The 16,587-nt window shown below is 36.5% G+C and overlaps 2 protein-coding genes across 4 annotated transcripts; one reads left to right on the forward strand and one right to left on the reverse strand.

The window, feature by feature from the left end:
• Window positions 1-1,857: 1,857 nt before the first annotated feature.
• LOC113773178 (tRNA (adenine(37)-N6)-methyltransferase) lies at window positions 1,858-7,647 on the reverse strand. Of its 3 annotated transcripts, XM_027317751.1 has the most exons (9): window positions 7,445-7,647; window positions 7,229-7,353; window positions 6,441-6,541; window positions 5,417-5,612; window positions 5,234-5,326; window positions 4,589-4,648; window positions 4,353-4,427; window positions 2,944-3,024; window positions 1,858-2,396 (listed from the first exon to the last, which is right to left on the reverse strand). In XM_027317751.1, the coding sequence occupies exons 1-9, from the start codon at window positions 7,515-7,517 to the stop codon at window positions 2,034-2,036; spliced, it is 1,167 nt and encodes a 388-aa protein (XP_027173552.1). In that variant the 5' UTR covers window positions 7,518-7,647; the 3' UTR covers window positions 1,858-2,033. The 3 variants fall into 3 exon arrangements, with proteins under 3 accessions (XP_027173552.1, XP_027173554.1, XP_027173555.1); XM_027317753.1 differs by lacking the exon at window positions 4,589-4,648; XM_027317754.1 differs by lacking the exons at window positions 4,353-4,427; window positions 4,589-4,648.
• A 604-nt stretch (window positions 7,648-8,251) lies between these two features.
• LOC113773179 lies at window positions 8,252-14,530 on the forward strand. Its single transcript, XM_027317755.1, has 10 exons — window positions 8,252-8,330; window positions 9,009-9,153; window positions 9,234-9,320; window positions 9,811-9,938; window positions 10,979-11,075; window positions 11,152-11,229; window positions 11,328-11,553; window positions 12,278-12,501; window positions 12,578-12,642; window positions 14,344-14,530. Exons 2-9 carry the CDS (start codon window positions 9,052-9,054, stop codon window positions 12,599-12,601), a joined length of 966 nt encoding a protein of 321 aa, XP_027173556.1. The 5' UTR covers window positions 8,252-8,330; window positions 9,009-9,051; the 3' UTR covers window positions 12,602-12,642; window positions 14,344-14,530.
• Window positions 14,531-16,587: the final 2,057 nt, after the last annotated feature.

Here is a 16,587-nt window from a genome sequence, read left to right on the forward strand (position 1 = left end):
CTTTAAAGTAGAAGATTTTTCCTCTGCGGGCATTTAGTCCCAATGTGATCGCCAAGAAGGTGGGGTTTAAAACATTGAGAGGGGTTCCAACTGGGTAAACGTAGCTCCGCCCAAGTTTTGAATTGCTAAGCTAAACTCCCGTTTTCATTACAGAATATCATGTGTAGCATATATATTACATGCACCATTATAGAACATTCTAACACTTCCTCAATTTTGTAGGTCGTGTCAAATGGATGGCATGAGCAGATTCATTAAAACACAGGAGACCACGATTCCAAGGAGATTTTGTCATCATACTCAAAAGTAGTTGCAATATTTCAGATAAATTGGGAAGACGGATCAGCTAAAGCATATGTATATGTAATCTTAATCGGAATCTAGCTACACGACAGTTAATGTCTTTTTATATTTAAAATTTTCTTTTTGTACATTTAACATGTATTTACTTTCGCTAGCACAGGACAATCTTTATTACATTGATAACGCGCATAACATTAATCCCTCTACTATTGTTAACATAAGCTTCGAAATTCACAATTTTGATCAGAACTGAACTACGCATGAATTTATGAGCAGTAGTAATTGGTTAGTCGATCTGTACAACTATGTGCTTGCAATTCATAAACAAGGAGAGAAAAAGATGAAAAAAGAAGAAAAGATACGCGTATGAAGTACAAAGCCTTGCACTTGTACGTCAGGAAAAGCTGGACTTGCAACATTTGGTGGGTTGGTCGGACAGTTGATGATGGTACAAAAAATATGTATATTTCTTGTCGATCTGGCTGGCTGAAGGAGGATAAAGTTACTTTAGTGAAGGTGGAGTGGTAACATCAACCGCTTTCATCTGTGGGGCTACAAGTTGCATCAAATTATAGCGTGTGGAACTATTGAAGGAGGAATAATGGACAAGCCACCAATGAAAAGTAACAGTAGTGTGATAAATTTGTCTTTACACGAGTAAGGTGAACCAAGACGAGACCAGAACAGGCCAGACCAGACCAAGAATGGGGTGTTCTTGAAAAAAAATGATGCTGTTTTATCATGTGTGTTTATAAGAGAAGCTATCATGACTGTAATGCTCTTCCATAGCTTTTCTCAAGAATGCAGAGAATTAGAAGTGCAGCTCTTCACACTAAAAGAGAATCAGAGCTGCAATATTTTATTTTATTTTTTACTTTTATCTTTTTTTGAAATCAATCAAAGGTATGAAGAACTTTGTAGTTGAGATATTGATCATTGAGTTCTCCAGATAATAATGTAATTCCATTTCTCTACCAACATGTCGTGAGTGTTTATTATCCCAGTTTGCTTTGGGCTGCAAGCATCACCTTGGTCTATGCTATATATCTTATATCGAACGGGGCTCTTTCAGGTTATCTTGGGTGTCAGCTAGTTGCTTCTTTTCCTAGATTCATCAATTTCTCAGTGTTTCCAAAAATCTACAAAGCGATTATACGCATTAAGCATCATCTTTTGGCTCCGTACCGATCCATGCCCTGCTTATAGTCATATCAAGCATGTTTGGCCCATGAATATGGCAGCAATATTCATGTCAGTCCAACTTGCAAGATTGAGAGTGTTGCTTGGACTTGGACCTGCGTCAGTATAATTCATTGGAGACCTCTACAACTGTAAGTGGTATTGTAATAAATAACTCAATCGTTCAAATTTTACAATAGACATTGTTCAAATTTAGTCCTTCTGTTCTTAGATTGCAATAGACATTGTTGGATTTTGGCGTGTAACCTAGCCCAAATTGTTGTTTTCCAGTTGTTATTCAATTTTACACATTTGACGTGTTCCTGTACATAAATGTATTTCTTCCAGTTCATGCATTGTATCAGAAAGGGCAAAAGTAAAACAACTCATTGCAATGGGCTGGATCAGTTAAGAGAGGACAGGACAGGACATGGCTATCGCCTTGGGGTATCACCAGCAATAAATTCAACAAAAGAGCATTCAGTTACATGTATTGATGCTCATTTAAGCTCAATAACTGCAAAATGCTACAAAATTTTTGAGTATTCCCACTACACGGAATCATGTACTCTGATTCTATTGGTGGTTTGGTTTTGAGATAAACATAAACTGGCTTTCTCAACTATAACATCGCTGTTGCAGTCAATTCTGTAAGAGACATCCAGGCCTTCCAAAATAAGGTGATAAATGACATCGTCCGAAGAAACAGACTCCTCCCCACCTCCCTGTCCAGAGATTTCATCATCTTCATGGTCCTCCAATTTTGCAGCAGTGTCATTTATGCTGTCAATTCCAGTCTTAGTTATGGAGTTATGTGGTTGGATTCTTTGAGATACTGATCGGATATCCCATGATAGCACCTGCTCTATCAAACCTTCAAATTCATGTTGGGAGGTATAGAGAGACCTTTTTTCCTGTAAAGGGAAAGTACTAAGCTTTTAGTAGTGGCAGGAGACACAACATGATCCCAATTAGATGAGATATTCACTAACAAACGTGTCTGAAAACTGGTTGAATGAATCTTCCATTTGATGGCTAGTTTAGAAGAAAAGCAGTGTTTACAAATATCCATCGCCAGACTTTCTTAAAAGTCAATAGGTTTTTCATTTTCTACTGGAAAATACCTTTAGTGAAAGAGACATTAATTGATTCACAAGAGTGCAGTTCAAACCCAACACAGAAGCATATAAACCAAATTTACAACTGTATCTTATCAGGGGAGGTCACAAAGTGAATTAGTAGCCAAGTGAGATACATTCACCAAGCCAAATAAATGGAATTTTCAATGCAATGAGTTATTCTTGCAGAAATTTTATAGCGACAAAATTGCCTAGTCATTTCCAAGACTGAAAAGAACGACTTCAAGGCCATGAAATAACCCAGCAGCAGTAAGACAGACAACAATCATTGAAAACAGAAATACGAAAATAGAAAATAAAAAAACAACATAAGAAGACTCACCACTACTGGCCAACAATCAGCTAGACTGTCAGAAAACCCCCGAGAGAAATTAATGGAAGCTACTGCCAACAAGTTGTCTGCCTGTAAATCAATTTGTTATGGCTTTTTAACAAGAAGAAGGTAACAGAACAAAATTTCCAAATTGGCAATCCTTTTTTTTCCCCTTTCATCAACAGGACAGATAGAGGTTTTCTTATGTGCTGTTTACCTTATTTTGGTTATTGCACTTTAGAAATTCATATAGACTTTTTTGTGCTCCTTGAAAAACTATGATATGACCAAAGTAATTCCTTAGCATACATCACTGTCTTCATAAAATATTTCCATAATTTTGATGTCTAAAACCAAAATCTGTATCCATTATTCACACTTCACTGCGGTGCCAGAGAATTAAAGCAACTATTCGAGCCTGCTGTTTGAAAAGGAAACTACCATTTTTAACCTGGATAGCCTCGACAATGACACCTTAATCAAAACATGAGATAAGGCATGGCATTCAAAATGTACCAGCAATGTTAAACAATCTTTCAAGTTGCTAATCAAGTAAGGTGATTCAGGTCTACAAAGGAAACTCATTTCATGAGGATACTGTACACTAATTTAAGACAGTCATCTAAACTGTGCAAATTGCATCAATAAATGGTTTATCATATTTACTTTTTTCTTTTTTGGTTACATCATATTGACTTACATTAACATAGAGATTGTTTTCAGCCTTAACAGCCATATGACTTGTAAACCTAACTCCATAGTGAGTGTAATTAGTGTAGTCAAAAGTTTGCTTTAGTGCCCAGTAATAAATGGCTTCCAAGTACATACGCACCAACCAATACATCTTCACTACCAAATTTTAACTTGTAGTTTAGACTAGTTCAGTTACTTTCAGACTGATATACCTGGTGAATGTTCTTCTCACGAGAGATTTCAAGAATTGTCTTAGTCAATGAGATTGAAGGCACTGTTCACCAGCAGTAAGATAAAAAGTACAGGAAAAGGCCCCAAAATCTTAATGAAGTAAACTACAGTAAACTCAAATCTGCTAAAAAATTGGAGCATCATAGCACCTCACTAGTACAAGCTATATCTTCCTTTTCTCTTTGTTTCTCTCCTAGTTAGAGCTAAGATATTCACACCAGAGGCTCATACTAGCTGTCGGATACCTATTTCAGCCTAGCTCTATTTCTGGTGAAGCATCAATATTATGTTTACAATGCAGATCATTACATCAAACCAGAGCTAAAGCATTTTATGCCCAACTGAAACATTTTCAATGTGTTAATTGTCCATGCTACATCTGATATTTGACATCTCTAACGTATGAATAGTAATGGAAATGCTATCAGATGAGAATTTCAGGAGTACATCTAATGTGTGGCTGAAGACTAGTAATAGATAATTCACAGGGGTACCTTCACCCATTCAGGAACTGCCGCTTCACTTATGCTGTCACAGTATGGAAGGTAGGGCTTGACATCCAGAACAGGCTGGTAATGATGTAGAAGTGATAAGCCACACTAGTGGGATAGTGTTACGTATAAATAGAATACTGTACTGTGCATGTAGAAGTAGTGTATATCGAACTGAAGAATAATGAAGAGAAACTGTAACTTGGTTTAACTAGTAATGAAGTAACAGAGAAACTAACAGTTCCATCAACTAGGTCCACACCAGAAAGTAAAACTGTTTGTCCTTCCACTGAGTCCACCTAAATCATAGATAGAGTGCACTGACATCAGCTATTAAATTCTCCATTTGCCACACATGTTTAACTTTCCCTACATGCATCAAACTTTAAGAGTTCTGTTGCAGAAACAAAGGACAAAAGGATATCTTTTATTTCAATGCATCATCCAAAATTTTCTTTTGAAGTGCTGTTGGAGACCTGAAGAAGTCTTTTGGAGTGCCAAAAGAGTTATTAAGGTCTCTAAAAGTCTTTCAAAAGAACATCTGCTTCAAGAAAAGTATAGGTTTCTGTACTTTTGGAAAAGCTTCTCAGAAAGTTAGGTATATGAAAACAAAAACAGGCTTCAAAATAGCAGTGTTTGTCAATTTCCATGATATCAACACAAACCAGAGGTGGTAAAATATGAAACCTATTAAACCTGTTTCTTCGGCTTTGGTTATACATTTTTGGTAACTGCTAATCATCATACTGGGATGAAGCCCACAAACTTCAAATGCCCATGCAGCATAAGCACATGAAAGGGTGAGCTTGCTCATGTTGATTGTTCGGAGCATATGACCTCTGACATACATGATGTGTTAGTGTAACAAGCAGAAATGATTGTACCTTTGCCACAGTGAGGCCAATAGGGCATGGGCGATGAGGAGATCTAGTGGCAAAGACCCCTATCCTCTCACCTTTCAATCTCGGTACTCTTACCTATTTATTGGATGGACTCTAATGTGAGTACAAAACATGCAACAAAATGAATTAATGCAAGCAAAAGAGAATAAATTCATAGTACAAAACCTTAGCCTTGAATTTTGACTGGGATGGATGCTTCCACAACTTTTCCAGGTCAGTGTTGAGATGGAACACATAAAGAATCCAGCAATGAGAATACCCTTCAAGACCTTCAAGAGATGCTGAAGGAACCCGAGCAGCATCAAACTTTAACTGTGCCCTTGCAAGAGGTACAAGTAAAGGCTGTCTTGGTGTCCCATTTCTGGAAAAACAAGAAACATACATCAGTGAGAAAAACCAAGATAGCAAGGTTATTATGGCACTATATCTATTTGCATTTGACAATTTGATGTAAAAAGCACAAAACAGACATTGGCATAATAAACTCCAGATGGGATGATGGATAAAACATTTTAATTAGCTAAGCTGGTGATGGTAACCCAAAAATTTCACTCACTGAAGAATGTCCAAATCTGTTTCAGAAATTTTCAATCTGCAACTTATGAACCTGTGTTTACAGGATTTCATTGTCCCTATCCTACTGCTCTCTCGGTCTCTACCTGGTCATTAGAATAAAAATGCACCAACTATTGTAGCATGCTTATGAAACCGTATCAGATATAGTGATGGAGATAATGGACATAGCATCACCATCCAGTATTAACAGACAATCTTAGCAAGTAGTTAGCCATTTCATTCTTTATGTAGTCTACATAATGTCAGGATTTTAAGTACCTGGACTTTTAGATTGAGGGAACCTGGGGACTTTTTACTGTCCTTCACTACTATACAGTAAAAATAGCTTTTTTCCTTTCTTCCTTCTTTTTGCTTATATACCCTGCATTTACATAATATTTGTGTTGTCAGAAAGATTCAATTTCCACTTTCATGGTTCTTGCACATCTCATTCGTTCTTTCCAATGAAGGATTCCAAACAACATATTACAAGACTGTAGCAAAGTGTGAAAAGCTAACATTGCAAACTCAAAGGGTTTGGTGCTCGATATCTGAACAATGCATTACTCAACAGGCAAAATTTTACAGTTCCTTGCTAACAAAAAATTTCACTATGCATACTTCTCCTGATTACCTTGTAGAGAAGCAAGACTGGATCACTGCAATTGGTGCCATGGGATATGAACTCAACTCGTAACTTTCTGAATTTTGCTGAACCAATGCTTTCCTCAAAGCCTGCAACATCAATTATGAGAAAAAAAACACTTCACAAGACAAAAGACAAAATGCATTATGTACCAGAGATCAGAGTATCACATGAATTTAATCAGCCACAATTTTCATCAAAAAGATTAGTCTACATTACGAAGGTGTGATGTTCTCCTCATATCTGAGGTTTCTTTCTTTAGTTTTATATGATGGAGAAACAACCTCAGAAAGGCATTATGTAGCCGTGTAAATACAATCCCTCCCTAAGAATTACCCGTATAGCAACAAGTTGTCTTTCCGATTCTAGGTGATTAATATCAGCCAGATCAATGAAGCAGCTACAGAGTCTAAAATAGAAAACTTACAGACACACAACTAACAAAATTCCCTTAATTAAGATTATACTGTTGAAGACTGACAAGCAGAGTGGAGCATCGGTACAGGAAGAGCCAAAAGAAGAATATATAGCTACTTTTTATTGATTTTGAGCATTTAGCAATAACAATCTGTTAAACGAACTAAAGGGCGGCTCTTTCCCACAAAGATTTTTGCTGTGATGTAACTGAAATTCCAACCTCTACATTCATCATTCTGGGCATGGAAATTTCTTCCAAATTTCTGTTAACTGACGGCAATCAATAGTTAAAACTTAAAAGTCCATCCAAAAAATTCACTCACATTAGTGGGTTCTGATGACTAGAGAATCTATTATACCTGCTGAGCTTTAATTCGGCCTTGCCTCTCGGCAGCACACTTTTCCAACGCATTCTTAAGGGATGCTTCAAGTCCTTGAATTCTTGCGTCCTCACCGTCCTTCGACTTTCTTCTCCAAAAATACACTGCAAACCCCCATGGCCACAACAAAGACCAAAACCTTAGAGGGTTCTGTGCATAATGACCAATACTAAAGAGAGGATATAGGAAGAATACCAGTAGAAGCAGAGAGTGTTGCAGCAGCAAAAGCAATGGTGAGTGTTAACCATTTGGGGTTGTAGACCGCCATGAACTGAACTGGTTAATGTTAATAATCAGAATTCTCACCTTCTAGTTTATTTGTTAAGAGGTTGCATTAAGCACCCTTTGATTTGCTTCAAATCATGCTTTTAGTTTATTAAGCTAAGAGGTTGCGTATAATTACATTAAGCACCCTTTGATTTACTTCAAATTATGGTTCCAGCTGTCCCCCTGAACCTTTCTGGGACAAGAACCTTTTCACTGGCCCGGGATTGCACTAGAACTATTGAATATAATATCCGCTTGCATTTGAAAACTCCGTCACCATTAAAATATTCAACTTTAATACCATGAAGTTTGTTGGTTTCAATCATTTTTTCCCCCTTTTTCAGCACATGATCAGACACGCACGTACGGAGCAGAATTAATTTAATATGTCTTTTCTCTCTTAAATCTGGTATAAATTCCACCAAGTACTGCTTTTTTTTTTTTTTTTTTTTTTTTTAACTTCTTCTTGATATAATATGCAAACGTTGAATAAGTTGAATATGCATCTGGGATTGGAGGCTTCAAAATGTCTACAATTTAGCAAATTTCTAGTTATGTGGCGAGTGGTTTCAACCATTGTGTTTTTTCTGGTATTGGTGATATTGTCATTCTTGCAAAACAGAGGGAAAGAACAGGTTGGTAGTAGGTAAGTACACAATAAAATAAAAATCATGCCTTTTCATCTGAGTTTTGCATCTTTGTATTCTTGCAGTGCTAAACTATCTCACACACTGAAAAGAAGAGAACAAAGAAAAATCCATAGTTTTATATGCATCAGTTTTCAGTGAAGTAGTTAAAACGTTGACTGCAGCAGGTAATGCATATTATACCGTTAGACATTTTGTTGATATTTGTGGTATTCATATACGCATGTTGGAGTCTTTATTAGTGAGGAGGAAAATGCAATGATGTTTGTCAGATGCTTCTGAGAAAAAATGTGTTTTGGTGTCTAGGCTGTGCTTGTGAAATTCAAGATTCTTTCTATCCTTTGAATTAGATGTTCACAGAGATGAGAGAAGGAGACAACTTATGCTGTCAATCTCTTTCCTCGTTGTTGGCTCTGTTGCTGCTCTTGTCATTGTTGAATTGCTCTGATTGGTACGATTGGTCTTCTGGGGGTGAATAATTTTAACCTCAAATCAAGTTTTCAATTACAGAATCGAAACTTGCTTCGTACTGTCCCTGAAAGTTGCAAAGATTTTCGGCTTCAGTTCTTCATTTGTTTCCATGAGGTCACCCCTGTTTGTACTGATTTGAGCATATTTCAAATATATTCTCCATCTATAACAATGATTGTTTCATGAAGATTGAGAATTAATGTAACTAACAATTTGGTGATTATTTCCCCTAGTTAGGATCTTTGTAAAGTTTTTCTTGTTTTCTCTTTTTTCCCCCTCATTTGTTATAAGTTTCTTACACTTGAATTAACTTGCCCATTTGAGAACCCTGCATTTCCTCAGATGTAGATTAATTTTTTTTTATTGTGATGCAGTAAGTTAGAAGGTGTCCAAGCTAACACTACAGTCTGTTCAGAAATGAGAAAAAATAATTGCTCTTGGGTTCCAGTATTGGAGGAGTTCACTTTTATTGCTAAGTCTGCACCGTTTAATAACTGTCATGCTTCTACCATTGTTGAGGTAATACTGTTTAAATTGACATTATTCAGTCAAATGTAATATTTTCTGTGTTTACCACTAATCAATTGTTAATCCGATAGGTTGATAAAGGTCATTTTTTGGTTGCTTATTTTGGTGGCACGGTAGAGGGAGCCCCTGACGTGAAAATTTGGATACAGACATATAAGGTAATTATATCCGCATCCAGGAAGACTTTGTCAGTGAATTGTGTTACATTTCTTTATAGTGCCGAAGAATGATGATGATATGGATCTGCATTTGAAGGATGTAAGTTCCTCTGTCTAATCTCCGGGTTGAAAAGATGAATCAACTGTGTTATTTCTATGTTCTTCTTGCTTTATTGTTTTTGGAGGTCTTCACTTGAGAATGACTAAATGGTACTTGAACGTGGGCACCATTACCTAGATTGCTGTTTTTTCTATCATACAACATCGGAACTTAATTCAACTTAGCAAGGATTGCATCAATATACAGCTTTCTTCTTAGCATGCCTCCAGTCAAAACTGATTGACATCTCTATTAGAGAAATGTTCATGTTGGTTTTTGTTCTAAACATTTGGCAGAGAAGAACGAAACCACCCGCCATCAATTACAATTCCTACAGCAATAACGTTTTCCTTGATTATTCAGTGCATAATGAGAGATTATTCTGAACAGGATGGCCTTTGGAACCCTCCTGTTATTGCAGATGAAGAATACAATGTTTCAATGTGGAATCCTGTATTATTTAAGCTCACCTCGAATGAATTGCTTTTATTCTACAGAATTGGGCAAGACGTTCAAAAGTAAGTCTGCAGGCTTTTCATGTATGGCAGTACTGAATGACTTTTATTTTCATACGATTAATATAAACCCTCCCATGATGTTTGGTGCTTTAAATAGTACTACCTGGGTACACGCTTGAAGCCCATACTGGTAATCAAGGACAGGGTGAAAGGATGTTAGAGTTGAAAGAATAGTTTTATAGACTGGAGAGAGGTTGGATATTAGTATGTATAAAGAGCAAGCGCTAACTTGACCTAGATAAGATTGGAGGTCGAGTGGAATGAATGCTAGAGTGTGGAAGTGAAGGGTCCCTGCTTTGTATGGTCTTGTTTAAATAGGAATATGATGCATGAGAAGAAATTGTGGACTTTTGTGCTAGGAGAGCAACCCTCTTTCTTCTAATTAGCAATTTGGCTAATAAAAGAGGACATAGATCACCCAAATATTTGTACAACCTGAATCTGATGTATCCTAGTATGAAGCTGATAACTCCAAATGTTTGAATTTGATTATGTTACATGCGTTCATCAACACAGCACTACGTTTCTTGTAAGAGAAGTACCATACTTGGTAAGCCAACTAATACATCTGATATCTTCTGTTTTTCTTCTTTTAACCTGAAATAACACTGGAGATAGTTACATTTGCTGCTACATGAGATTATTTAAGCACGTCTGATTAGTTGATAGACAGGACAATCCTCTCTTTTTCCCGTACCCAAAATCAGCAGAGTCTAATCTATATTCGTTGGATGGTCATGAACATAGGCTGTACTTAAAAGCCTCTTTTGGTAGAATCTTTTGTTGTTTTTGCAAATCAGAGTTGAGGGAAACAATAAGCCACTTGAGCACATTATCATTTTACGTAGTTGCCTGTTCCTTTTACTGGATCTGCGGCTTGGAGATTGGACATGGGATGTTCAACTTAATTGGGCCCCTGAGAGACAAGAATTGAAAAGAGACGGAGAATTTATCCACTTTAATTTTCCCATGTGATCCATGCGTCTTCAGTATTCTAAAAGTATCAAGTAACCTTCTGCTTATGATTTCATAAATATCAGATGGAGTGGATTCATGAAGCGGTCTGATGATGGAGGCATCACTTGGAAAGAAAGGGAACAACTTCCTCCCGGTATTTTGGGACCAATTAAGAACAAGGTACTGCCGAATTCGCTGCTATTATGTTGATTCTTTTGAGCTGTGCTTTCTTCACTCACTGATTAATGTTTCTCAGCCCATCTTGCTTGCAAATGGGGACTTGGTTTGCGGATCTTCTGTTGAGAGTTGGAATTCTTGGGGCGCTTGGATTGAGGTTGTAATGATATTTCACTATGCCGTGACTTCTATCTCAATCTTGTTTTGAAGGAACCCATAGAGATAATTGTTAAACAAGTTTTTCCTCTGAAACAGATAACTTCAGATGCAGGTAAATCATGGAAAAAGTATGGACCAATATACATTGAGAATAATCCTCTCAGTGTGATTCAACCCGTTCCGTACCTGACTGCAAATGGAGCCTTGCGCGTGCTGCTGAGATCATTTACAAACATAAGTAGAATTTGTATGTCAGAATCTGAAGATGGAGGTCACAGCTGGAGCTTTGCAAAGCCTACAGAACTTCCGAACCCAAACTCAGGTTGTTATTGAAATAGCATACCTGCGAATGGACATAGATGATAGATCTTTTTAGATTATGGTGAAAGAATGCAAGTAACTATACATAACATCCCTGTCCCAGGTTGAATGTCTTGCTTTTCTTTTCAGTACATTCCAAAGTAATCGCCACTTTCCTTAATTAGAATATTACCAGATCCCAAAAATGTAATGATCTCCTGCGTTTCCCATTGTCTTTATTAGTTTCAATAACCTACCATAAACTTAAACTCTTTCTCTTGATATAGTATCCTAGCTTCTCCAGTCAAACTCAGACACTAATTAAGTCTGAGGGGAGGTGACTAACCTGTTATAAGAATTTTGTACAACTCAAGGTTCTGTACTAGAATACTGTCATGAGAACTTAAATCTAAGATGAGTATGAAGTTGGGAACTAGCTGATAGAAAGTAGGAATACCTTTTCTATGACATACACGTATTGGTCCATTTATTTCACAGTTTGCAGGCATTATGTTTTTATAGATTTGAACCCACACAAGAAGCAGATGTTGCTCCAGGTTTAAATTAATTCCATCTCTTGAACAATTTACTTAGAATGCAACCTATTTGATATGACATTGTGAAAATTTTAGTTTATCTTGTTAATGCTCTTCAATCAGGAGCGCCTTTATCTGGACCATACCATTCGCACTAGAAATGATTTCTAATTTGTCTTGCCCGCTAATGTTTTTGAGTTTAATGGTTAGGTATTGATGGGGTGAAGCTGAGAGATGGACGTCTTTTGGTAGCTTATAATACAATCTCGAGGGGTGTCCTCAAAGTTGCTGTCTCCCCTGATGATGGAGACTCATGGCAAGAGGTGACAACGCTAGAGGAGACTGAGGGAATGGAGTTTTCATATCCAGCTGTTATCCAAGCTAGTGATGATCTAGTTCACATCACATATACGTACAACAGGACACAGATTAAGGTAACAAAATTTTGTACGATCAGGTGATGCATTATTGTTGTCGATCCAATGTTCATTCCCTTTTTTGTTTTTTCAGCATGTAGTCCTTAATCCCATTTGATCAAGTGGCGCATTTTAAAGTCAACTCGTGGATGAAAGAAGGTACTTTGTCTGTCTCTATGCAAATACTAGAGTTACATGTTATTAGCATTTCTAACAACTGCTTCTTGAAATTTTTTTTTTTTTCTTTTGAGCGATCATTATATTAGCCCATTTAGATGCAACTGTATTTGCTTCTGATTGTTGGCTGGTTATGAATTTTGTGCCCTTTCAGCTTAGGACCTTGTGAAATAATTTTTTGACTGTTCATGCAAGTTCTTGAATTTTACCCATTGGATATGTAAAGCTAAAAGTTATGGTCCTAGAGTAAATTATATTCGCGATATGGTGATATGAATATCTAGTGGATGTTCTTCATTTTAGATTTCCTTGCTTTTTTGCCCCTAAAATTGTCGAAATCAGTTTTGGTGATGTTCATTTCATACAAGTGAAGTTGGATAAGCAACTTCTAAAGCCAACCAACTTGGGTCAATATCTAGTGGATCTTTTGATAGCCTAAGTCATGAAGTTTTAGTTACTTTGGGAGGCTAGTTTAGTTGCTGGCTTGTTGCTTCTCCATGTAAGCTACTTCATTTTCACATTGGTACGGTTTGTTCAGACTGTATGCAACGGTAAAAGGATACTCAAGAGACTTAAAGTTGATCCTGAGCAGTGGCCACTGGATGCTCAAACGAAGAGTTGCTGTTTATGAATCGTGGATCTTCCTTTGTTCAAATGATGATAGACCCTTAATATGCTTTGGAGCTCCATTTTTTTTTTTGGTGAAAATTTGGACAATTTGGATTGAAGTTGTTAAAAAAAAAAAAGTGATGATATATGTGGACCTTGTGGTGAAAGATTGGTGTCAAATACCTCAATGGATAAATACGCAAGAGCGACCTTTTTAGTACAAGAATCTCTTGCAGGAACTTCTAAAGATGTCATGAAAGCTCAGTTAAGTTGGATGTTGGCTCTTAACAGAGTTCGAAAAAGGGATTCTAAGCAAATAGATAAGCAAATGGATACCTCTTCCACCGGCAAAAGATGCAGCCGGCCAAATCCAATAACAGAGCTGTTGCTTTTGTTTTTTCTACTTTGAAAAGCTGAGAGCTCAAGTCGATCAACATCTGCAGCATCCCACAAGTTCAGGAACTGATCATGACAAATGGTCGGTAAATTAACATTATCCCAATGGATAACTGATTGGAATTTTGTAGTTTGGGGTGTGGGGAAGGACTTGTCCGGCAGAAACAACCCATTAGCCGACCTTAACAGAGGAAGTTGAATAAAACTTTTTTGATTGTCTGCATTTCACAGTTCTAATGACATAATCCTGTTGATCATCTTTACAGGATAAATATTTGAGTGAAATTTGGCTTCCAAGTAGGTAATAACACAGAAACAAGCATAACACAGGTCATCCCTCTGTCACGGTGACCCAAAGAGTATTACAGGTTAGAACTAAACTAATCAAACTTAGAAAGATCCACTTAAAGCTCAAATAATTCCTTCATTCTCTGTTTGTAGCTGTTAATAAGTACACTATTATTACTCATGCAAAGATCCTTGTGTTCTTTAACTACTGCGCTGCATGGACATTCTGGTTACATTTTTCTTTGATAATTTTACCAGTTGCTAGTACTATCTTCTTAATGACTTCCAACTTTTTAAATTGTGTTCAACAGCTCAAGCCCTTGAAATTGATTTCAGAAATGGTTCTTTTTCTTTTTCTTCTTCCTTTTTTTTTTTTTTTTTTTTGTGCAGGGTTTTATCGTTTTATCGCAGGAGGGAGATGAGGATTGGATGCATGGAAAGGGGTTGTGCTTCGAGTGATGAACTTTTTTTTTTCCTCTAGTTGTAACTCAGTCAACCTTATACTGAAATTCAAAATACTACTATTTTCTGAAAAAATCTATTTCTAAATAAAAATAGAAAACTGAAGGAAAAAAAAAAATCCAAGGAGACAGTTGTGTATAAGAAAAGGACATGTTAGTGGAAATGATCTGGCCTCTTGTTTGAACTGGGCTCAGCCCCGTGTGTCACGTGTCAGGACTCTCTTCCAAATAGCCCAATAAAGGAAGTTGTTGGTGGGTCAAGCCCATATAATGTTGTACTTGCCCAATAGATTCAGGTTGGTCTTATCTATCTCAGGAGCCGCTATTGGGTCTACAGCGACAAACCAAAATGGTGGGGTTTACCTTTTCCTGTTTGTGGGTCTCGCTAGTCCTTCTGGGATAATTATATGATACAAAAAAGTCAAAATCATGGGAGGCAATCCGTAATCGCTGGTTAAAGTGATTGAAGTTTGACAAATTCCATAAAGAGAATAAATAATATGCTTTGCATTTTTCTTATGGGTAAATCCATGCCTCCACTTTAGTCGACCAGTGACTTGTATCAACCTTCAGTCGGTCGATGTTTGACTTTACTTTCCTTCCAATTGACTGGTCCTTGGACAAAAGAAGATTATTTGGAATAATTTTTTTTTTAAAAAAAATACTATAACACTTTTTTTGACATTACGTATATGAGATAAAAAAATAATTAAAAAAATATGTTAATAAATTTTTGTAAATAATCCATTATTCAAACTAACATACACTATAAGTTGTATACAAGTTCTTGAGACTACTTTTTAAGATTTCGAACCGCCTTTCAAAGTAGCATGCTTCCACATTACAAATAAAATATATGTTATGATATTATGTCTCTTTTTTTTTTTTGGTAGTAATGATATTATGTCTCTGAAAAATTGATTAATAATACCATGTACGACTATGTGAGCCTAATTAGATTACATAAAAAAAAAAAGGCCCTACTATTTGTTCTTCGATTTGTCTTCCCTTTTATTTGATAAATTCAAAGGACTAGATAATTTGTAAAACAATTTTGCGATCCCAGAACTCGCATTGTTTATATACATGTGGGTATGTATATATATATATATATAATTAGTTTACAAGTATGATGCCCATGTTGCCTCCCCAATTTTAGTTCCAACCAGATTTGGGAGCAGACTAGTAGCTGGGAAGCCGAAAATGGAGAGCAGAACATGTTCAACAACCAATAATAAAGTTCAAAAGTAAAAAGAACGCGTAAATGGAAATTGGAAATCGATCTTCACTTTGCCTGAAGAAGTCAGCTGCCTCCAAACGTTCATATATACTCTCCCTCACATGCTGTTGCGAGCATCTAACCAAAACTACACTTCAACTCGGATTCCGGGTTGGGGGGGGAATAGGGATCGATGCATGTTTTCCGCAGACCTCACTTTTTGCATTAAATGAGAAGTGTCACTTTTCTTTCTTGGGGTTTTACTTATTCAAAGACCAGAAATAAAGGCAGATCGATATACACATTTTATTTCCTGCCCCTTTTTGCTGAGACTGCAGGGCCAATTAATGGGGTAGGAACCGAAAACGAAAAGTAGAACTTAGATCCCAATGTTTACCAGCAGCCTCTCGTAATGCCAGGGAGTGCGGGAATCGACATTGTTGACTTGCACATTTCTTTAGGCAAATGCTAAACAGTAAACACACAGAAGCCACAAACTCTTACCAGTCCATTTCTCCAAAGTCCAAACCATTCCTTGCATCCACATTGCACTGGCTTTTAACAAAAAGACTTGGAAGAGGTGAAAGAAAAACATATAAACTTTCATGGCTTCATCGTATGCATTTATGCTTGTGCACCTCCATTCATTGTATTCTAACTACCCAAAATAAATGAAGTAACTAAACACAAGCATTTTTTGTCACTAGTATTGATTCGCATTCTACAGGTGGGACAAAGATTAAGGTGATAGAAACATAAAGACCAAAAGATAAAACATAAATGAGAAAAATAAGAAATTACTAGAAACTTTAGAGTTGAGATTATGCTGTAACATTTTTTTTTGATGTGATATATAATAGATAAAAAGATAATTAAAAAAATAAAAAATTAATTAAGAAGAATACATGTGATGAAATGTAAAAATTTTTTTTTTAAAAAAAACAAGACCTATCC

The sequence above is a fragment of the Coffea eugenioides genome, chromosome 6 (assembly GCF_003713205.1).
Source record: "Coffea eugenioides isolate CCC68of chromosome 6, Ceug_1.0, whole genome shotgun sequence".
NCBI classification, from domain to species: Eukaryota; Viridiplantae; Streptophyta; class Magnoliopsida; order Gentianales; family Rubiaceae; genus Coffea; species Coffea eugenioides.

Bases quoted from the DNA above. Each gene is read 5' to 3' on its own strand.
- LOC113773178 (XM_027317751.1), bottom strand. From the start codon at position 7,517: ATGGCGGTCTACAACCCCAAATGGTTAACACTCACCATTGCTTTTGCT. The intron at 6,542-7,228 runs GTATAATAGATT...TTGATGTTGCAG, and splicing joins GCCGAATTAAAGCTCAGCAG to GCTTTGAGGAAAGCATTGGT. The intron at 5,613-6,440 runs GTAATCAGGAGA...TTGTTTTTCCAG, and splicing joins CAGTCTTGCTTCTCTACAAG to AAATGGGACACCAAGACAGC.
- LOC113773179 (XM_027317755.1), top strand. From the start codon at position 9,052: ATGAGAAAAAATAATTGCTCTTGGGTTCCAGTATTGGAGGAGTTCACT. The intron at 9,321-9,810 runs GTAATTATATCC...TATTCTGAACAG, and splicing joins TTTGGATACAGACATATAAG to GATGGCCTTTGGAACCCTCC. The intron at 11,076-11,151 runs GTACTGCCGAAT...AATGTTTCTCAG, and splicing joins TGGGACCAATTAAGAACAAG to CCCATCTTGCTTGCAAATGG.